The sequence below is a fragment of the Ranitomeya imitator genome, chromosome 6 (assembly GCF_032444005.1).
Source record: "Ranitomeya imitator isolate aRanImi1 chromosome 6, aRanImi1.pri, whole genome shotgun sequence".
Taxonomy (NCBI): Eukaryota; Metazoa; Chordata; class Amphibia; order Anura; family Dendrobatidae; genus Ranitomeya; species Ranitomeya imitator.
The window spans coordinates 531,262,045-531,285,746 of NC_091287.1; the positions used below are offsets into that span (position 1 = coordinate 531,262,045).

The 23,702-nt window shown below is 44.4% G+C and overlaps 1 protein-coding gene across 1 annotated transcript; it reads left to right on the forward strand.

The window, feature by feature from the left end:
• The first annotated feature begins 497 nt into the window (after nt 1–497).
• Nucleotides 498–7,410, forward strand: TRIB1 (tribbles pseudokinase 1). Its single transcript, XM_069731891.1, has 3 exons — nt 498–1,116; nt 3,162–3,454; nt 5,267–7,410. Exons 1-3 carry the CDS (start codon nt 814–816, stop codon nt 5,733–5,735), a joined length of 1,065 nt encoding a protein of 354 aa, XP_069587992.1. The 5' UTR covers nt 498–813; the 3' UTR covers nt 5,736–7,410.
• Nucleotides 7,411–23,702: the final 16,292 nt, after the last annotated feature.

Genomic DNA, 23,702 nt, shown 5'->3' on the forward strand with positions numbered 1-23,702 from the left:
ATTCCCCTGTCACCGCTGCGCCCCCTGGTGGACACGATGCGGAATTACATCCTGTACACTGGAACTTGCTCAGACTGCAGATGTAGCAGAGTTACCTTTGTTATTTAATCCCTAAAAGGCTAATTGGTCATGTAACCAGTAAAAAGTTATACTTGATGCTGGGTGTTCAGCTCTGCTACATCTGTGAGTTATTATGAGACCTTCTCATGCACCATACTGAGCAGATGCAGAGCTGAGTTGGCCATTTGGCACACATCAGCATAAATGAATGCCAGACATTGCAGCTCTGCTACATCTGTTTGCATTATCATCTCCCCAATGGTGTGCAATCCGTGTGGTGGGCGATCAACATGATGAAAATGAAGGTGAGTGAGTCCCAGGCAGAGGGAATGATGCAAGCAGAGCCATGAGCCCGGCCTCCCCTGCAGCAGTGGCCTCCTCCTCCTCTTTCCATGACTGTAATGTGATTATGAATGTGTTGCACAAGCCCCGGAGGTGGGTCTCCCTACACTACACACACTGTGTGTCAGAGGCGGTGAGTCACCCCGGAGGAGGGCGCACGGTGTGTGTCAGGGTGTCAGTCACCCAGGAGGAGGGTGCATTCAGCTGGACGTGTCCTAGGCAGTGTGATCTCCTCCGCAGCAGATGTAGTCAGGAGCTCGCCCATAGGAAAGCCTGTGCCCCCAGCTCCGGGACCCTGGATGCGCCCTTTGCTGCTGCCTGCTGCCCTCCTTGGCCTGGACCCCTCACACTTGCTGGATGATTGCTCCTTCTCCTTCTTAGGACCCTTTGTTCTCCCCCTGTGCATCACTCATGATTGCCAACGTGCAGAGGCAGAGCCGGCTGGGAGCCCCCCGTCTGGTCACCTGCAGAGCCCACTCCAAGAGGCTGGAGAGCGATGAGCCACCTGCTAAATGCCCCCGGCTCAGCGAGTCCCCCCCAGACAGCGGACTGCTGCCCTCCCCGGGCTCCCCACAGCCCCCCGCTCTGCACAGCGCATCCCCCCAACACCAAGGACCGACCTGCATAGGGAACTACCTGCTGCTACCGGCCGGAGACCGGGACAACGTGACCAGAGCCCTCAACCTGCACACGGGCGAGGAGCTGCAGTGTAAGGTGAGCCCAGGGGCTGTGGACCAGGATGCCAGGGGTGCCCCTCAAGAGCTCATTATTCCTTGTACAGTCAATAACCCCAAGATCTTGGGAGAACTTAGTCTGAGGGCCAGAAGGGCTACTCAATCTCAAAGAACCAAGGCATGGGGTGATCTGCTGTTCTGCAGGAGCCTCAAGCTCATAATTGTGTCTGTAGGATCTCATGGTAGTACCGAGGTGACACCTTAAGGTCCAAGCTGCCTCGTACGGTCAATGGGAGAGCCAAATTCTTGGACAGCTCATGGGAGCCATAAACCTTGAGGGCTGCGGAATCTGAAGGCACCAGGACCTCCATAGTTTATCTATAGGGTCAAGGTGACATTACTCAGTTTCTGTAAGAGGTGCCCTGAAGCTTTGGGAACCCGAAAGCAAAAGTAATCGAATATGAGTGTCCAAATGACCGAGGTAACCTGAATATTTTGGGAGGTTTTTTTGAGTCTACATAAGCTTATGTTTAGTTTGCGGTCTACAGTCTTGTGGGGGATACGAGCTGTGGGGTGACCTCAGTCTGGTGTCTTTATCTTCGTGGGAAGCTTGAGAAAAGCGGTGTGTCCTCATTGTGTTGTCTGCAGTATTCCTAGGAGAGCTCAAACGGAAAGGGGCTTCCAATATATAGACATTTACATTCTTTCTTGGGAACCTCATTCCTACCTGCTGGGCACCTTAACGGATCGGTAACTTATCAATGATTTTGCATTGTTAGGGCGAGTTAACGTCACTCGTTGTTGACTTTCAGATCTGGCCAAACTAAGGTGACCTCCTGTTGCTGGAACCTAAAATGCTTTCTGTATTGGACTGGGTTGGACCTCTCTAGGTGGTCTGGACGGTGTATTGTCCCAATAGTCACCCAAGTGAGAAATGAAATCATGACTCTCAGACGCTAGGTATTTCATTGTCTGAAGTAGACAACAAACCTCAATATCTAGTGTGTTCCTCATCCCGGTGGCCTCTGGGGGCCACCTCTCTGCTTCCTGCACTGCCTCAGGGGTGCACAGTTTCTAGTTCCATGCTGTGTCTCTGGGGAACCGTCTTTTCCGCTTCCTGCATTTTCCCAGAACAATTAGTTTGGCGAAGTGATTGCCCCTCCAGGGGCACAGGATATCTTCCCGTAAGAATGAGTGCTTGGACTTCTGAATGGATTGCTTCCTTTTCCAAATTCTTGAGATGTAGACCATCACCTTTGACTGTAGAACCACTACCCCTAGCTGCCACTGCCTGCTTGTGGCCTTTGTTAGGATGGCCTAGATTGAGCGTTGGTTATGTGCGCAGTGCTGTCACCTCATCTGCCCTTTTTCAGAGAGTCTTCTCGCTTCTACAGTAGTGGTCGCACTGAACCGTCATCATTTTTGGTCATGGAAACACATGCAGTTTTTGAGACAAAGCCAAAAGATGTTGCCTCTGGAAAAAAAAAACAATTCTAGCTCCAAAAACTGCATGTGTGACTCCAGCCTTTTGACATACTGCATGAAACACCACCTCATACCAGACCTTGGTGGCCCCTGCTGCCTTCTCTCTGTGCACCAGGTTGCACTTCCCATGTGATATCTGCCCCGCTTTCATGCAATGACACAATCACATTCTTCAGCCAACGTCTCATTTTGCAGATTTTTAATTGGACTCGACAAGTTACGTCAATGCTGATCCCCTCCGGTAACCTTAATCCTGCGTGGAGCTGAGTGACAGGGGAATATATCGAGAGCTGCATTTGTCCTGGAGCCTCTTTAGATACCGAGATCATTTTTGGATTTTATTTTTGGTTGCACTCACAATATGAAAATATGGGATAGTTGAGCATGCCAAATGGGCAACCTGAGCAGCCGCCAGAAGGGGTCACCATTCATTTAAAAGCCACTTTCATCCCTGTAAAACGATGATAAGTTATCAGAAAACACAGGTTCTGTTTGCTGTTTTTCTCTGGAGCTTCTTACCTCTATAGATTAGGATTATTGATGATGTGCGCTTTGCGTGGAGCTAAAGTATTAAACTTCATCTTTTCCCCATTTTTGCAGGTTTTCCCCTTAAAGCATTACCAGAAAAAAATCCAGCCGTACATCCACCTGCCCTGGCACCGGAACATCACCGGGATTGTAGAGATCATCCATGGAGAGAGCAAGGCCTACGTATTCTTCGAGAAGGAGTTTGGCGACATGCACTCCTACGTGCGAAGCTGTAAGCGGCTGGGCGAAGAGGAGGCGGCCAAGTTATTTAAGCAGATCATCAGCGCTGTTTCCCACTGCCATCGATCTTCTCTTGTCTTAGGAGACCTCAAGCTGAGGAAGTTCGTCTTCTCCGACAAAGACAGGTGAGACGGGAGATAATAAGGGCCTCATTTCTGGCTGAGATGTTCCTAAGGAACAGACACGTCCTCACGAAGGCGCGAGTCATGAGGTGCCTCTTTCCTTAATGTTAAGGACAGGTGCAGCGGTGTTGTGCAATGGTCCGTAATCTGCTATTCCTCCTCCTCCTTCCATATTGCTCCCAAATATTAGTATTTCCATCGGAGTGTTTGCTCTGTCTGTTTACACTCGTATTGCTCATAGCAAAACAGGCGCCGGAAAACGAACAGATGCTGAAATAGCAGAGCTGTGTTTGTCTATTTTCTCAATCCGTGCTTAGATTATGCTGGAGGTTTAAAAATGGCAATGTACGTCAGTGACTGTGACCATATTACAAACTTACCTCTGCTGAATCTTACCCATCTCAGCTCTGCTAGGTCGGTATCATTTGACAGCCTTATTCGGATTCCCCTCCAGAGCAACGCAGGCCAAATTCTTTCATGTAATGGAACATTGGCAGCTCGCAGAGGCGATGACCTGATAGAGGGGGCGAGTGAAGTTTTGTTTTTACTGCATTTAGTCATGGCTGGGGGAAGTGAGACTAAAAACGAAATATGGCATAGAGTGAATTGGCTTGGATTGAGTGGTGTAGATGGAGTAGAGCTGAGTTTGTCATTTTACATTATTATCAGCAGGGGCACAGGTTCTGCATGATTTTACTTGGTCGGTGCAGAAATAACACATACGCTACATCAGATTGTTACGGAAGAGGGGACAACGATGGGCACTAACAAGACGCCTACCGTCAGAGGGCATGTCTTATGCCTGTTGATACATTGGTTTTCCACACTGGCCCGTTGCCCATTCTTATGTTATTCAAAATCGTCTTTTATGGGTGAATGAAATTTACTATATATGGCGGAAGGTATTCAATTCTCAGGCCAAAACGTTTGGAAATCCTGTCGCGTCAGGAATACATTGTGTTCATGGTGTTCCACTAGGGATATTTGCCCACGTCATGTCACTGGTATGTAACCTGATGTTAGAGAAGCTTTATGCCAAGAGTGAGTGGAGGGGAGGGCATGGGGTGTCAAATTTGTGGTCATGGTGGTGATTTCAGAAGTCGGTTTTGCCAGATATATTTTTAAAGGTCCCTTTTTATTTCTGTGCTCTGGAGAGTGAGTGCAAGGGTGGGACAGCACTGGCCACATTACACCAACTTTTCGGTCAGAAAGTAAAAAACTGTAGATGTTTCCTGTGGTGGGGAGTGGGTTCAGCAGCATATTGCGGTAGGAATTTTTGTATCTGACTAGTACAGGTGCAAGGTTTTTGGTATGATACCCGTCACTTGCTGCCAGGCTGCTGTCCCTCTTGAGTCATGTTTTCCGTCCTCTCTTTGCATTACTCAAGTTCACGGTAAGGACAGAATGAGGAACACTTTACAAGGTGAAAAAAAATCCACTTCTCTCCTCCGTGAGCCTCTCATCTTGCCCGTCTTTTATAGAACGTCAAAATACTTTGGCCTCGATTAACTGATGCCCTTTTATCTTGCGTTGCCTGAATTTTTGGCCACGGTAGTCTAGATCTCGATGATTACCACTGCCAACTGAGAAGAAGGTGTTATTTAAGTAGCATGGCACTATCTGAGGACATTCCCACTCCATAGAAGACCGAGGAATTGGCACTTCTTCTATGCGCCAAAATAAAGGAAGTGGCCACCATTGAGCAACTTCTCACTGGGGTGGGAGTTATGGGGCATGAATTCTCGTTAACTTCTAAATGTTCAACCCATTTTTTGGAACCATTTTTTAAGTTCTTGCTTTTTTTTTGTTTCCTAGGACTCAACTCAGACTGGAAAGCTTGGAGGACGCTCATATCATGAAAGGAAAAGACGATGCTTTGTCGGACAAGCATGGCTGCCCAGCTTATGTGAGCCCGGAGATTCTGAACACCACTGGGACTTATTCCGGGAGATCGGCCGATGTTTGGAGCTTGGGAGTCATGCTCTTCACTCTCCTGGTGGGACGCTATCCTTTCCATGACTCAGATCCGAGTTCCCTCTTTTCAAAAATTAGACGTGGACAGTTCTGTATTCCGGACCATGTATCTCCAAAAGCTAGGTGCCTTATACGAAGCCTTTTGAGGAAAGAACCTTCTGAAAGACTGACTGCAGATGAGATATTATTGCATCCCTGGTTTGAGGCTGCAACGCAACCCAGTTACGCGGACCAGGAATCGAGTAACACTGACCAACTAGTCCCGGATATCCCTCCGAACTGTGATGACCTGGAGTCGTTCTTCTGCTAGCTTATCCCATCTCACGGACCACGGTTGCCTCTTTGTAAAGACTTTTTATAAACTTTAAAATTGGACAACCATCTTGTCTTTTACCCCTTAGATAAATGCCCTTCTGGTCTTTGCCAACAATTATCCTATTGCAAGAGCTTTTGTCTTGGGGGGTAGGTTGGTGCTTCTTCTTGTTGTAGGGTATTTTTAGAAGAAAAATTTCAAACCCTCATTATGGTTTTTCGGAAATTTAAGAATGGACCCATGGACTACTCAATGAAAGCAGCCATAAATCGGTGAACGGTATAATGGTACAGGTTGAGAAAAGGCTTCCTATCAAGGTGTAGGTGGTTGACCCTATATGGTGGGCTTTACTGCTATGTGGCGTTTCAAAATATTCGAGTGATCTTTAAATTTTTCGAGCTGGTGTCAATCACTTCAAGAATTTTTTTTGTAATTATTGTTATTTTTTTTTTTTTTTTATAAATATTGTTTTGGCCAGTGAAGTGCAGTGTGGGAAATATGGGTCTCTTTTTGGGTTTTATGTGATTTTATTCTCTTCTATTATATCCGAAAAAAAGGGCCTTGAAGAGAACTGAATGTTTTTGAAAAAAAAAAAAAAAAATCTAATTCATACATTATGGTCATAAAATTTTTGTAGAGTGCTACAGGTGTCCTAGCAGAGTGAAGAAATGGTGACGATGATGACACATATACCTCATTATTTTTGGCCTCGGTGCCACGCATTTCACAACTTCAGTTATAAGTTAGATTCTTTTGTAAATATGTTCATGGTGACTAAATTTTTTTTTGTTTCATAGACCTGTAATGGATGCTTTTTTCACTAAATACAGATGTAGTAGAGCTGAATTTGTCATCCTTCTTTTTAGGGCTGCGTCACAGAGCTGAATTTGTCTTCCTGCTTTTTTAGGTCTGCGTCATTTTGCGGGAGATAACTCAGCGGCGTTACTTCCTATGGTCAGCCACATGTTATCACTATGAGCCACGATAACAAACTCAGCTCTGCTACATCATGGGATGTAATTGATATCACCCGCTTAGGGTAGGGCCAGATGATGTCGCCAAAACTTGCCCAATTGTCACCTGATTTTGTTTTACAATCGTGTGACCATTGAATGGAGTTTCGACCGTAGTGCGGCCGCACCACCACTGCGCCCTCCGGCCCTACTCTTAATGGTTTGCTATATGTTACAGCCTGTGCGTTTGCCTTGCCCCGGAGTCCAGTTATAAGATGGTGCTCGACAACCTGTCACGATGGCAGAGAAGTTAAAAAAAAGTGTATTTTTTTCTTTCTTTTTTTTTTATTTGAATTGTAAATTAAGAAGGAAAAAAAAAGAAAATAATCCCCAAAAATAATCAACAATTGAAATGTGAATAACTGGAGGCAAAAAAGCATCAGTCAAAAAAAAAACTAATTTTTTTCTTCTTTTTTTTTTAAATCGTGAGTGACCTATGGGGGCGACTTTGGCCCTTTTTGCACTAACTGCCTCGCGATTGTTTCTTTCGTATCTGTGATACGCTGTATATGGATGAGACTGTAAATAGTGACAGTAAGCGTTTGCTGAAAACAGAAATTAAAAAAAAAAACACTATTATGTTGTGTAAATATGTGAAAAAATTCCCCATGGTGGGAACATTTGTAAAGTTTGTTGTAATAAATATTTCTTTTTTAAAATTTGTCGTCTTGGTCTTGAATTTATAGTCATCTTATCACAGTCACGGGTGTGGCAGAGGCAGCAGACCGTCTCTCTGCATCTGACTGCAGAAAGTCTCAGCAGTTTGCTTTGCAGACTTCTTCCTGCGCCTTGTGACTTTAGGATCCAATTGCAACCTCCCCCGACTCTAGTTGACACACCTGGACCGGGGTGTATATAACTCCCAGCTTGCCGCTGGAATGCACGGTTGATGTTGCGGCTTGGAGCTATAGCAGTCGGTATCTTCCTCTCTGGTGTTTGGATGATGTCCATGTTTCTCTCTGAGTCTACTCAAGCTAAGCGTTCCCCCTTGCTTGTGTATCCCATCTGTCGTTAGTGGTAGTGGGGATTGACTAATGCCATTCTGTCCTTTACCGCTGCAGGGCTTATCGCCAGGGTCAAGCAGGGATTAGGTATCCTGCTCGGCGATAAGTGCGGAACCTATATAGGGACGATAGGACAGACAGGGTCACATTAGATCTGTCTAGGGGTCTTCATTCCCCCTTTCCTGTTTGGTTCCCTTTCCGTTATCTCTTCGTGTTGCACTTAGCCTTTCCTACACATTGTGTGACAGGTACTTATTAATAAATGGCCGGTTTTCCCGTCAAATTACAACTATTTAAGGGTTTTTTGACCATCTTCATAAATGGTTATTGTTGGATAGAGCTTGTAAATGCAAGTAGTTTTACAATTTTCTACTTGTTAAAATTTTCAGTCGCTCTTGAGTTATTAACGCTTTTCTTTTGTTTATAGATCGTTGCCTTGTAGTGATGAGCGAGTATACTCGTTGCTCGGGTTTTCCAGAGCACGCTCGGGTGGTCTCCGAGTATTTATGACTGCTCGGAGATTTAGTTTTCCTTGCCGCAGATGAATGATTTGTGACTACTAGACAGCTGGATTACATGTGGGGATTCCCTAGCAACCAGGCAACCTCCACATGTACTCCAGCTGTCTAGCAGCTGTAAATTATCCAGTTGCAGCAAGAAAAATGAAATCTCCGAGCAATCATAAATACTCGGAGACCACCCGAGTATGCTCGGGAAAACCCGAGCAATGAGTATACTCGCTCATCACTATTGCCTTGGAGACCGACCACTTCCGCTAGACAGCAGAACATGGGCAGCGCTTACAAAGCTCTTCTCTATTGAGCCTGTAGGTACTGATTTTGAAGCTGGCAGGATCTCCGGAGTGTGCTGTTATCACCTAATCGCGTCCAGCTTCAGCACAGTGCTGACAAGTGAGAGAGCAGCAGTGGTCGGTCTCCTAGACAACAAGGTGTAAACAAAAGAAAAGTGTTAATATCTCGAGGCGGCTACAAATTTTAATAAGCAATACATTACAAAATATACCCATCTACGAAGATGAGATTAATCCTTTAAGGCCAAGGTCTTGAGTTTCGGACTTCCGGATGTATGGGCTATGTGGGGCTACGTTCATCTGCTTCTTATCATTTGCAGATCCATATTCCAGGACCAACGTTATATTTTTTGCCATCACAGACTCTATGCATGCCTAGGGGTGCTATTCCCTTGCAGACAGCAAGATACTGATACTGATAAAAAGTTTAATGAGGGAGACCACTACTTAAAAATAAACTGTCTTTTACTGAACAATAACGTAGGGAAGAGTATACACAGCGGAGAGCAGGTGCAAATCTCCATGGATCATTCTTTTAACACATATAATGTATATGAAGATGTTCTTTCTCCTGAGAATCACTCACTCCCCCAATCCCTTTTCCTCGTCTCTACCCTGGATTACGCTATCCATAGCTTCAGTCTCTTCCCACTTCAGGGACACCCTCTTCATGCAGCTCTGCTTGCTGCTCAGACCATAGGTCTGCTTCTGCAGCAAGATGGGCCCTATCTGACTTCTGACAGGAAACTCCCTCTGACCCTTTGTTGTAGTCCCTCCCACTCTGGGCTAGTCCCACCCATTAACTCTTTCTGTCCCTATCAACTATTTGTGGCTGGGCAAATCACAACTCTAACAACGCACATCAAATGCATTGTAATAATACACGTGTTTTATAGGGGAAACATAGGCAACACCTCCACCCTCTTACATTTCCCTCTCCTTTAACAATGGCCATCCGGAACCTGAAATACATCAAACAGTCTCAACATGACACAACAGTTATTGAACAATACTGGATCCTCTTCCTCTCATACAGCAACGTGGACCAGGTCCTTCTCAGTAAGGACCCAGGAACAGTAACAAACCAAGTCCTTTAACCCAGCACCAGTCCATCATCCAGTTATCAGTCCTTAATCCCCCTTTCAGGGGTAATGTTCATCCTGGATTGGGCTCTGCTTCATCGCCTTTCAATCCAGCAGGAAAAAGCGCAACGAGTGCATCAAAAACAAAGAAAAAACAGTCCAGAGGTCCCTGGGTAAAGACAGTACATTCTTAGAGTCCTGGACTTTTAGACCATAAGTCCACTGGGCTTTGGATCTCTGGAACCTCAAATTTGGCGTGCAACGGGAATTACATGAACCTTTCCAACTGCCGACTGCTTTAGACATTGATCGTTTGTTCTTAACGGTTCCTTCTTCCTCCTCCGGGGAACTCGGAGATGATCCCTCTTTTCTTTCTGGGCCTTCTCCTTGTGCCGGTTCTGCAGGCTGTCCACCCTCTAATACCATAGTGGCCCCCGCTATGTGGACATGAGCCACTGCTCTGGTCATGACTTGAACCATGACCAACCCTTGTGACGGCAAGGACAACCTTCAATGTTTTCCAGGTGGGATGGACATCGCTCCTCCATATTGGCTGGTTTTCATGGCAATCCATCTTAAAGATCATGAATTGTGTACCCAGAGAAAGGTTGTGCATTCTTCGGGGCAGATGCTCAGTCTCGACTGTTTTCTCGACCCACAATGGGTGGGTCCTCCGTTTCGCACTGTGCCACTAACCACCATCTTAGAGTTCATACTCAGCGCCGTCTTAGACTGCATCATGGTCCCCATCCTCCATGTAACATTAGTCTTCCCCACATTATTTTGTTCTTCCTCTTGAAAGACTCGATCCTGCTGACTATGCCGAATGTAACGTGGTGCAGGGCAGTAGGCATGGGCGAGATACTTGTGTTCCCCGGAACCCTATAGGAAAATGGGGGTACAGGACGGTTGTGTGGACTTTAACTGTAGTGATATTATGCCCTTGCAGACCGCATGATGCCGGTGACTCCAGCTGGCCAGGACTGGATGTTATAAAGTTCAATCAGAGGGATCACTACTCAACAATAAACTGTCTTTTACTGAACAACACTGTAGGGCAGAGTATGTACTGTGAATAGAGGGTGCAAATCTTCATGGATGTTTCCCTTAACATATGGAACATCTTCATACACATTATTTCTTTCCTTCCTAAACTCTCTCGGTTCTGCCTCGGTTCCTGTGCCTTCACCACAACCAAGCACAGTGCTTCGGGAGATCCCCCTTGTCCCTAATAATGGCACTACAGTCAGTAAGCGAGAGTCCAGTTTCTCAACCCGCAGTTCCACGTCCTTTTCCCCTTAGGCAATTTGGCCTTTACTTAGCTTCACTCCTTGCCAGCGCCCTGGAACTACCACATAGGGCATTTCTCTTCATCGGCCGTTCCCACCTCTGATTCGTCCTTTTGCCTCTTTGGCTTACGAACTCAAGACCATCCCGCTAGTACTCCTCTACCCTTGATCACGCTATCTGTAGCCTCAGTCTCCTTTTATTTCAGGGACACCCACTTCATGCAGCTCTACTTGCTGGTCAGACCACAGGTCTGCTTCTACTGAACAATAGGCACTATCTGATTTCTGACAGGAAGGTGTCTCTGTCCCTTCACTTTACCCCTCCCAATCTGGGCTAGTACCAACCATTAACTCTACCTGTCCCTATCAACTACCCGCAGCTGGGCAGAACACAAGTCTATTACTAATCACGCACATCACTAAACACATACATTGTAACAATGCACGTGTCTTCAGGGGGAACCGTGGGCAACACCTCCACCTTCTTCCAAATCTACCATATGTGATACTGTCAGCTGAGACAGTGTATCTAAGTCTATTATGAATGATACTCTCCTGCTGAGCTTCTATATCTAATCCTATAATTTATAATATTGTCTGATGAGATGCTGTATCTAAACAAATTATGCACGATATTGTCTGCTGAACCAGTGCATCTAAATCTATCATAATACTGTTTGCTGTCAGAGTATCTAAGTATATCATGTGTGGTACTATCAGCGGAACCACTGTATTTTATCCTTTCATGTACGCTGTTTGCTGAGCTGCTACATCTAAGCATATAATGTGTAATACAATATGCCGAGCTGCCACATCTAAGGCTAGAATTTGTGATACTATATGCTTAGCTGTGTATCTAAGCCTATATTGTGTGATACTATATGCTGAGCTGTGTATCTAAGCCTAGAATGTGTGATACAATATGCTGAGCTGCTACATCTAAGCCTAAAATGTGTGATACTATATACTGAGCTGCTACATCTAAGCCTAGACTGTGTGATACTGTATGCTGAGCTGTGTATCTAAGCCTAGAAAGTGTAATACTATATTCTGAGCTGCTACATCTAAGTCTAGAATGTGTGATACTATATGCTGAGCTGCTACATCTAAGCCTAGACTGTGTGATACTGTATGCTGAGCTGTGTATCTAAGCCAAGAAAGTGTGATACTATATGCTGAGCTGCTACATCTAAGCCTATAATGTGTGATACTATATGCTGAGCTGCTATATCTAAGCCTAGACTGTGTGATACTGTATGCCGAGCTGCCACATCTAAGGCTAGAATTTGCGATACTATATGCTTAGCTGTGTATCTAAGCCTATATTGTGTGATACTCTATGCTGAGCTGTGTATCTAAGCCTAGAATGTGTGATACAATATGCTGAGCTGCTACATCTAAGCCTAGACTGTGTGATACTGTATGCTGAGCTGCTACATCTAAGCCTATAATTTGTGATACTATATGCTGAGCTGCTATATCTAAGCCTATAATGTGTGATACTATATGCTGAGCTGCTACATCTAAGCCCAGACTGTGTGATACTGTATGCTGAGCTGCTACATCTAAGCCTAGAATGTGTGATACTATATGCTGAGCTGCTATATCTAAGCCTATAATGTGTGATACTCTATACTGAGCTGTGTATCTAAGCCTATAATGTGTGATACTATATGCTGAGCTGCTATATCTAAGCCTAGACTGTGTGATACTGTATGCTGAGCTGTGTATCTAAGCCTATAATGTGTGATACTCTGTACTGAGCTGTGTATCTAAGCCTATAATGTGTGATACTATATACTGAGCTGCTACATCTAAGCATATAATGTGTGATACAATATGCTGAGCTGCCACATCTAAGCCTAGACTGTGTGATACTGTCTTCTGAGCTGTGTATCTAAGCCTAGAATGTGTGATACTATATGCTGAGCTGTGTATCTAAGCCTAGACTGTGTGATACTATATGCTGAGCTGTGTATCTAAGCCTAGAATGTGTGATACTATATGCTGAGCTGTGTATCTAAGCCTAGAATGTGTGATACTATATGCTGAGCTGTATATTGTGTGATACTATATGCTGAGCTGTATATTGTGTGATACTATTTGCTGAGCTGTGTATCTAAGCCTAGAATGTGTGATACTATATGCTGAGCTGTGTATTGTGTGATACTATATGCTGAGCTGTGTATTGTGTGATACTATATGCTGAGCTGTGTATTGTGTGATACTATATGCTGAGCTGTGTATTGTGTGATACTATATGCTGAGCTGTATATTGTGTGATACTATATGCTGAGCTGTGTAATGTGTGATACTATATGCTGAGCTGTGTATTGTGTGATACTATATGCTGAGCTGTATATTGTGTGATACTATATGCTGAGCTGTGTATTGTGTGATACTATATGCTGAGCTGTATATTGTGTGATACTATATGCTGAGCTGTGTATTGTGTGATACTATATGCTGAGCTGTATATTGTGTGATACTATATGCTGAGCTGTGTATTGTGTGATACTATATGCTGAGCTGTGTATTGTGTGATACTATATGCTGAGCTGTGTATTGTGTGATACTATATGCTGAGCTGTGTATTGTGTGATACTATATGCTGAGCTGTATATTGTGTGATACTATATGCTGAGCTGTGTAATGTGTGATACTATATGCTGAGCTGTGTATTGTGTGATACTATATGCTGAGCTGTATATTGTGTGATACTATATGCTGAGCTGTGTATTGTGTGATACTATATGCTGAGCTGTATATTGTGTGATACTATATGCTGAGCTGTGTATTGTGTGATACTATATGCTGAGCTGTATATTGTGTGATACTATATGCTGAGCTGTGTATTGTGTGATACTATATGCTGAGCTGTGTATTGTGTGATACTATATGCTGAGCTGTGTATTGTGTGATACTATATGCTGAGCTGTATATTGTGTGATACTATATGCTGAGCTGTGTATTGTGTGACACTATATGCTGAGCTGTGTATTGTGTGATACGGTTCGATGCACCTCTGGGTGGGTGCAGACTCAGTCTGGGATTTCAGTATTGGACATGTGCAGTTACAGATGATTAAAAGGAAACAGTCTGATTGTAATGAAATCCCCGCTGTCGCCCACCGGCTGTGATCATCAAATGACACATGATACACCGCGGCCTGCGACACCAGAGATGAGTGGGATCAATAATGTCACATCCGCCACGAACACAGCGAGCCGAGCAATCACCTCACAAATGACTGAGATCTCCGGGTACTAAAGAGAGAAACTACATGGAGAATAGATCAATGATGATAGATAGTAAACTGATAATAGCTACATAGATGGATCAGAGATTAACAATAGATGTTTAGAAAGATAGATAATATTTAGATAAAAAGATAGATATATTGATAAAAAGATAAACAATATATAGATGGATATATACCAGATAAATAATAGATATTGACATAGGTTGATAATTGATCAATATTAGATGGAAAGATGACAATTAGGAAGATGGATGGATAATACATAGATTAGTATTTTTTTTTAATAGAAACTGATGCTGCTGGTGAAGAAACGCACAATTTCATCTGTAACGCACAGATACATATGCAGAACATCAACAATACATCACCATATTACCTTCATACTGTGTTCACACACCTCTACCATACTGTGGCCACATCACTGAGTCATATACGGCCCACACAATACTGCCACGCTGCGTCTTCATAATACCACCATACTGTGTCCACACAATACTGCCACTCTGCATCTTCGTAATACCACCATACTGTGCCCACACAATACTGCCACTCTGCATCTTCGTAATACCACCATACTGTGCCCACATAATACTGCCGCTCTGCAACTTCATATTACCACCATACTGTGTCCACACAATACTGCCACTCTGCATCTTCATAATACCATCATACTGTGCCCACACAATACTGCCACTCTGCGTCTTCATAATACCACCATACTGTGCCCACATAATACTGCCGCTCTGCAACTTCATATTACCACCATACTGTGTCCACACAATACTGCCACTCTGCATCTTCATAATACCACCATACTGTGCCCACACAATACTGCCACTCTGCATCTTCATAATACCATCATACTGTGCCCACACAATACTGCCACTCTGCATCTTCATAATACCACCATACTGTGCCCACACAATACTGCCACTCTGCATCTTCATAATACCACCATACTGTGCCCACACAATACTGCCACTCTGCATCTTCATATTACCACCATACTATGCCCACATCACGGTGCCATATACGGCCCACACAATACTGCCGCTCTGCGTCTTCATATTACCACCATACTGTGCCCACACAATACTGCCACTCTGCATCTTCATAATACCACCATACTGTGCCCACACAATACTGCCGCTCTGCGTCTTCATATTACCACCATACTGTGCCCACACAATACTGCCACTCTGCATCTTCATAATACCACCATACTGTGCCCACACAATACTGCCACTCTGCATCTTCATAATACCACCATACTGTGCCCACACAATACTGCCACTCTGCATCTTCATAATACCACCATACTGTGCCCACACAATACTGCCGCTTTGTGCTTTCATATTACCACCATGCTGTGCCCACATCACGGTGCCATATACGGCCCACACAATACTGCCGCTCTGCTTCTTCATATTACCACCATACTGTGCCCACACAATACTGCCACTCTGCATCGTCATAATACCACCATACTGTGCCCACACAATACTGCCAATCTGCATCTTCATATTACCACCACACTGTGCCCACATCATGGTGCCATATACGGCCCACACAATACTGCCGCTCTGCTTCTTCATATTACCACCATACTGTGCCCACACAATACTGCCGCTCTGCATCTTCATATTACCACCATACTGTGCCCACATCATGGTACCATATACAGCCCACACAATACTGCGGCTCTGCATTTTCATTTTATCATCATACTGTGCCCACACAATACTGCCGCTCTGCATCTTCATATTACCACCATACTGTGCCCACATCATGGTACCATATACAGCCCACACAATACTGCCGCCCTGTGTCTTCATATTACCACCACACCATGCCCACACAATACTGCCCATACTCTCGTAATACCCCATTTATTTCCTAAAATAACATCCAGTTTTCAATTAATGCTCCGGTAATGAGACCACATTGTGCATCAAGGGTTAAGTGTTACGCTCCTTTCCTATGAAAGGACCCAGATGCGCAGATTCGGTGTATGTTACGCGCCTCTATGACTCAGAGCTGTCATAGCGTAACTTACACCCATTGCATAAAATATACGGCACTAAATGACAAGCTCAACTCTGCTGCATCTGAAAATATAGTCATGTAAACTGCAAACAGGTGAGAAGAAACAACCGCCTGCAGACAATACTATGTCCCTGACGAGTCCTTTAATTTGTAGACCACGGGCTGAAACATGGCGGCATCCCCACTGCGACCTATAAATACTCCCATGAGTAAACACAGCTGTCATCCACATGAAGGGACGTGGGCCCTGCTCGGCCCTACTGGGCTCTCACCTGCCACACCGGCCAGATGGGAACCTAGTGTGACGCCCGCTGTCGTATCCTTTGGTGGGGTCTCCTCACTAATTCCTGAAATCTATAAAAGGCCTGTATTTCTGGTAGTGAGCGACGCTCGTTCCTCATTCCCAATATGGCTGCAAGGTGAATGACAACAGGTGTCAGTTACATGTCCCGGGCATGGAGGAATGAGTAATGAACTAAGACGAGCGTCCTCGCACACGCAGGTTACTGCCCCTCAGGACATTCCTTGTGGGGAGCGATGATCTCAGTGCGGGGAAATGCTGGAAATAGAAAAGACGTGACCTTACCTCACACGGTGGACATGTGGGCCATACATGAAAGCGGGGATACACCAACGTGGGTTACACTCGCTATCTTTCACAGTTATTTCCCCAGGAAATAGTAAAACCGCCTTCTTCGCCAATTTTTTCCCCGGGGTAAGCATAAAAAAAAATTCATAAAATATTAATATGAATTAAAGTAATCAGTCTTAGTTCGCCTAATCTTTTCCTCCTGGCCCAGTCCCCTTCTCGCTGATTCTTAGTCCTCCGGAACATCCTGTTCTGTATATGCCGCATGCACATCATGAACAGTGGTTTAACTAGAATCCGATGTGCCCTGGTGCAAAATTTGGACCTGCATATTAGTCAGATGTGTGGCCCTTGTAGTGTTCTAAATCCTATAAATGACAGGGACCCATCAGTTTTATGAGACCACCTTGACGATTGGTTGATGGGCTCACACTATTTGATTATATCAAATTCTGTGCAAAGCGTCTCTTAAATATTTTCCTAATGTTCAAAAGCCATTTTGCTATTCATATTTCATATTAGACATGCTTTTGCACGATAGAGTGCAACCTTTTTTGTATATTTATGTATGGAGGTAGCTGCTCCTGGTATGCACCTATTCACACTAGTTTGGATGTGCGAGTCTTGTTAGCTGACTGACTGCGCACTCCTCCCATCACCATGTGGTTTTTAATTGCATCTCATCACACTTGGTCCCGATCAACCCATATGTAGGCTTTGCTGAACAGAGGTATCCACATTCACCCAGGCATACAGACATTGGCCTTCGGTAAGTGTTCACATTTGGACAGGGAGATCAGGGACCCATCAGTTTTATGAGACCACCTTGACGATTGGTTGATGGGCTCACACTATTTGATTATATCAAATTCTGTGCAAAGCGTCTCTTAAATATTTTCCTAATGTTCAAAAGCCATTTTGCTATTCATATTTCATATATTTCATATTAGACATGCTTTTGCACGATAGAGTGCAACCTTTTTTGTATATCTAAATCCTATAAAGACATACATTACCCCCGTAATGTGATAATGTTTCCATCTTGGGCCCCATCCGGTAATAATTTCCCCCATTCTGGGCTCCTTTCAGTATTAATGTCTCTCATCCTGGGCTCCTTCTGGTAATAATGCCCACCATCCTGGGCTCCTTCTGGTAATAATGTCCACCATCCTGGGCTCCTTCTGGTAATAATGTCCACCATCCTGGGCTCCTTCTGGTAATAATGTCCACCATCCTGGGCTCCTTCTGGTAATAATGCCCACCATCCTGGGCTCCTTCTGGTAATAATGTCCACCATCCTGGGCTCCTTCTGGTAATAATGCCCACCATCCTGGGCTCCTTCTGGTAATAATGTCCACCATCCTGGGCTCCTTCTGGTAATAATGTCCACCATCCTGGGCTCCTTCTGGTAATAATGTCCACCATCCTGGGCTCCTTCTGGTAATAATGTCCACCATCCTGGGCTCCTTCTGGTAATAATGCCCACCATCCTGGGCTCCTTCTGGTAATAATGTCCACCATCCTGGGCTCCTTCTGGTAATAATGTCCACCATCCTGGGCTCCTTCTGGTAATAATGCCCACCATCCTGAGCTCCTTCTGGTAATAATGTCCACCATCCTGGGCTCCTTCTGGTAATAATGTCCACCATCCTGGGCTCCTTCTGGTAATAATGTCCACCATCCTGGGCTCCTTCTGGTAATAATGCCCACCATCCTGGGCTCCTTCTGGTAATAATGTCCACCATCCTGGGCTCCTTCTGGTAATAATGTCCACCATCCTGGGCTCCTTCTGGTAATAATGTCCACCATCCTGGGCTCCTTCTGGTAATAATGTCCACCATCCTGGGCTCCTTCTGGTAATAATGTCCATCATCATGGGCTCCTTCAGGTAATAATGTCCACCATCCTGGGCTCTTTTCAGTAATAATGTCCACCATCCTGGGCTCCTTCTTGCAATAATGTCCATCATCCTGGGCTCCTTCTGGTAATAATGTCCAGCATCCTGGGCTCCTTCTGGTAATAATGTCCACCATCCTGGGCTCCTTCTGGTAATAATGTCCACCACCCTGGGCTCCTTCAGGTAATAATATCCACCATCCTGGGCTCTTTTCAGTAATAATGTCCACCATCCTGGGCTCCTTCTGGTAATAATGTCCACCATCCTGGGCTCCTTCTGGTAATAATGTCCACCATCCTGGGCTCCTTCTGGTAATAATGTCCACCATCCTGGGCTCCTTCTGGTAAGAATGTCCACCACCCTGGGCTCCTTCAGGTAATAATGTCCACCATTCTGGGCTCTTTTCAGTAATAATGTCCACCATCCTGGGCTCCTTCTGGTAATAATGTCCACCATCATGGGCTCCTTCTGGTGATAATTTCCACCATCCGGGGCTCCTTCTGGTAATAATATCCACCATCCTGGGCTTCTTCAGGTAATAATGTCCACCATCCTGGACTCCTTCTGGTGATAATGTCCACCATCCTGGGCTCCTTCTGGTAATAATGTTCACCATCCTGGGCTCCTTCTGGTAACAATGTCCACCATCCTGGGCTCCTTCTGGTAATAATGTCCATCATCCTGGGCTCCTTCTGGTAATAATGTCCACCATCTTGGGCTCCTTCTGGTAATAATGTCCACCATCCTGGTCTCCTTCTGGTAATAATGTCCACCATCCTGGTCTCCTTCTGGTAATAATGTCCACCATCCTGGGCTCCTTCTGGTAATAATGTCCACCATCCTGGGCTCCTTCTGGTAATAATGTCCACCATCCTGGGCTCCTTCTGGTAACAATGTCCACCATCCTGGTCTCCTTCTGGTAATAATGTCCATCATCCTGGGCTCCTTCTGGTAATAATGTCCACCATCTTGGGCTCCTTCTGGTAATAATGTCCACCATCCTGGTCTCCTTCTGGTAATAATGTCCACCATCCTGGGCTCCTTCTGGTAATAATGTCCACCATCCTGGGCTCCTTCTGGTAATAATGTCCACCATCCTGGGCTCCTTCTGGTAATAATGTCCACCATCCTGGGCTCCTTCTGGTAATAATGTCCACCATCCTGGGCTCCTTCTGGTAATAATGTCCACCATCCTGGGCTCCTTCTGGTAATAATGTCCACCATCCTGGGCTCCTACTGGTAATAATGTCCACCATCCTGGGCTCCTTCTGGTAATAATGTCCACCATCCTGGGCTCCTTCTGGTAATAATGTCTTCCATGCTGGGCTCCTTGCAGTAGTAATGTCTTTCATGCTGGGCTCCTTCAGGTAATAATGTCCACCATCCTGGACTCCTTGCAGCAATAATGTATCCATGCTGGACTCCTTCCGGTAATAATGTCTCCATCCTGGGCTCCTTGCAGCAATAATGTCCCCATCCTGGGCCTCTTCAGGTAATAATTTCCCCTATCCTGGGCTCCTTACTGTGATAATGTCCAATTTCCTGGCCCATTCCAGTAACATATGGCCCCCTTCCTGGGCCCCTTCCTGGTATAATATCCTCCATCCTGGTACATTGTCCTCATTCTCCATCCAGTAATAATGTGCAGGAATCCTATACGTTAGTGTAGGAAGACTGGAAGGAGTGAGCGGACGACTCCTTCCTGGACCTCCGTTTATTTTGCTTTAGGGTCTTTAGAGACCTCAGAGTATAATAAACATAATTTGATGGTACTCAGGGAATTTTCCGATGCACAACGAATAAATTTGCTACAAATTTCCTAGCTGAATTTTAGTTCATTTCCCTAATTTTGATTTTGGGAGGTATGCTCAGCCATTGGCCAATGTGCTGTAGATGCACTAACGGCCTCATTTACCAAAACCGAGCGACAGGCCTTGTTACCCTTAGCAACCAATCACAACACATATTTAATCTTTTATTCTGCTGTGGAAGAATGGAAGCTGCATTGTCATTGGTTGCCACAGATCTGATATTGATGATCTACCCTACAGATAGGTCGTTAATATGTTGTGACCAGACAAACCCTTTAAGTCTTGCGCGTCTTTAAAGTTTTTTGTTTTGCAACAGATTAAGTGACAACCAGACAATCCCCATAGTCCTTAACATCCCCATCTACACAAGCCTGCAGGACCACCATTCACTTGAGAGAGCACGCAGTTGAAAGTTAGGCCCCTACACAATTTATTGTCACAAATTCATTTTTAATAGGATACAATGACAAATCCCTCTGGATGTCACTAGCTTTATGGTGCCTGTCAGGGCTCAGGTACTGTCTTTCTGAAAAAATGATGCAAACTGCACTATACTTATTATTAAATACAGCTGTGCTAAAAAGTTTACATACCCCGGCAGAATTTTTGCTTTCTTGGCCTTTTTTCAGAGAATATGAATGATAACACCAAAACTTTTCCTGCACTTATGGTTAGTGGTTGGGTGAAGCCATTTATTGTCAAACTATTGTGTTTTCTCTTTTTAACTCATAATGACAACCCAAAACATCCAAATGACCCTCATCAAAAGTTCACATAACCCATTTCTTAATACCGTGTATTACCCTCTTTAACATCAATGACAGCTTGAAGTCTTTTGTGGTTGTTGTGTTTAGGATCGTTGTCATGTTGGAATGTCCAAGTTCATGCACAGAAGTTGACACAAATGGGTTTGAATGGCTACTAAAGGTAAGTGTGTGTGCATAGAAGCTGAGTGAGTTTCTGGGATCCAGACAGACTCTTGCATCTGTCATCCAGCCACTGACGTTTCTGGATTGTGAGTCATGGGGAAAGCAAAAGAATCATCAATGGATCTACGGGAAAAAGTAGTTGAACTGTATAAAACAGGAAAGGGATACAAAAAGATATCCAAGGAATTGATAGTGTCATTCAGCAGCGTTCAAACTGGGATCAACAAATCGGAAATCATGGGTTATGTAAAAACAAAACCACAGCCAGGTAGACCAACAAAAATGTTGTCTACAACTGCCAGGAAAATTGTTCTGGATGCAAAGAAAAACCAACAAATAACATTGGTTGAAATACAGGACTCTCTGCAAACTAGTGGTGTGGCTGTTTCAAGATGCACAATAAGGAGGCACTTTAAAAATGGGTTGCATAGTTGAGTCACCAGAAGAAAGCGATTACTGCACAAACGCCACAAAGTATCTCGACTACAATACGCAAATCAGCACAGAGACAAGCCTCAAAACTTCTGGAACAAAGTAATTTGCAGTGATGAGACCAAAATTGAACTATTTGGCCACAACCATAAATGTTACATTTGGAGAGAGGTCAACAAGGCTTATGATGATGCTACTGTAAAGCATGGAGGTGGATCGCTGATGTTTTGGGGATGTGTGAGCTACAAAGGCACAGGAAACTTCATCAAAATTGAAGGAAAGATGAATGCAGCACGTTATCAACAAATACTGGAGGCAAATTTGCACTCATCAGCCTGGAAGCTGCGCATGGGAACTACTTGGACATTCCAATATGGTAACGATCCAAATCACAAGGCCAAGTTGACCTGTCATTGGCTACAGCAGACCAAAGTGAAGGTTCTGGAGTGGCCATCTCAGTCTCCTTACCTCAATATCATTGAGCCACTCTGGGGAGATCTCAAGCGCACAGTTCATGCTAGACAGCGCAGGAATTTACAGGAACTGGAGACTTTTTGACAAGAAGAGTGGGCAGCTTTACCATCTGAGAAAATGAAGAACCTCATCCACAACTACCACAAAAGACTTCAAGCTGTCATTCATGTTAGAGGGGGCAATACACGGTATTAAGAAATGGGGTATGTGAACTTTTGATCAGGGTCATTTGGATGTTTTGGGTTGTCATTATGATTTAAAAACAGAAAACACAGTAGTTTGACGATAAATGGCTTCACCCAACCACTAACCATGAGTGGAGAAATAGTTTTGGTGTTATCATTCATATTCTCTGAAAAAAGGCCAAGAAAGCAAAAATTCTGCCGGAGTATGTAAACTTTTGAGCACAACTCTATCTATCTATCTATCTATCTATCTATCTATCTATCTATCTATCTATCTATCTATCTACATGTCTTTTTGATTCTCAATGAAAAGTGTTGTACAGTCCACAGCACTTGTCATTGCGATGTTAGAGACTAGCTGGGTGTATTGCTTCCTATTGATCTTTAATGGCTCCCATATTGATTATTACATAACGTTTGCAGAATCAGATGTAACTGAGCATCCCTTAACTAAGGATGAATCAAGAACTTACATAATATTTCACACTGACTGCTTCCTTTACTAAGGATAAACGCTCTGTAAAAAGTTTATTAAAATAAAATGAAAAAGTTACGGTATATATTGTCACTGTCGTTTCAGTAAAACACTGTTCAGCTCCGTTCTACAGTATAATGCCCTCCATGCTGCTGAACATGTCCTACATAGACACAAGAGAGTATGAATCCCTGATGTCTGTGTGTGCTGTGTATAGGAGACATCAAATCAGTTACTCTCCACCCACTAGCTCAGAGATCATGAAAACAAGACATTTGTTGACTGCACAACAATGCAGAAGGGAAACTAGTAATAAAAGCAGGATGCAAGTTACATAATGTCCTCCATGCTGCTGCGGGTGAACATGTACTACATAGACACAGGGGAGCAGGAATTGGAGATGAGCGAACTCCAACTTAAAAGCTTGAGGTTTATACAGGACAGATAGTGTCTGGTGCTAAACACCGAACACGGACTTCTTCTGGAAGCCTGTTGCAAAGTTCAGAGTTTCGGGATAAGAGAGAGAGAATTTTTTTTCCCCGATTCAAAGTTGGGGTCTGCATTGCTTTCAATAGAATTTGGGTTCTGGTTAAAGTTTGGGTACATTTCTGGTAACCTTACTGAACTTTGGACTAAAGTTTGGGTCAGATATCAGAACCCAAATT

Bases quoted from the DNA above. Each gene is read 5' to 3' on its own strand.
- TRIB1 (XM_069731891.1), top strand. From the start codon at position 814: ATGATTGCCAACGTGCAGAGGCAGAGCCGGCTGGGAGCCCCCCGTCTG. The intron at 1,117-3,161 runs GTGAGCCCAGGG...CCATTTTTGCAG, and splicing joins GCGAGGAGCTGCAGTGTAAG to GTTTTCCCCTTAAAGCATTA. The intron at 3,455-5,266 runs GTGAGACGGGAG...TTTGTTTCCTAG, and splicing joins GTCTTCTCCGACAAAGACAG to GACTCAACTCAGACTGGAAA.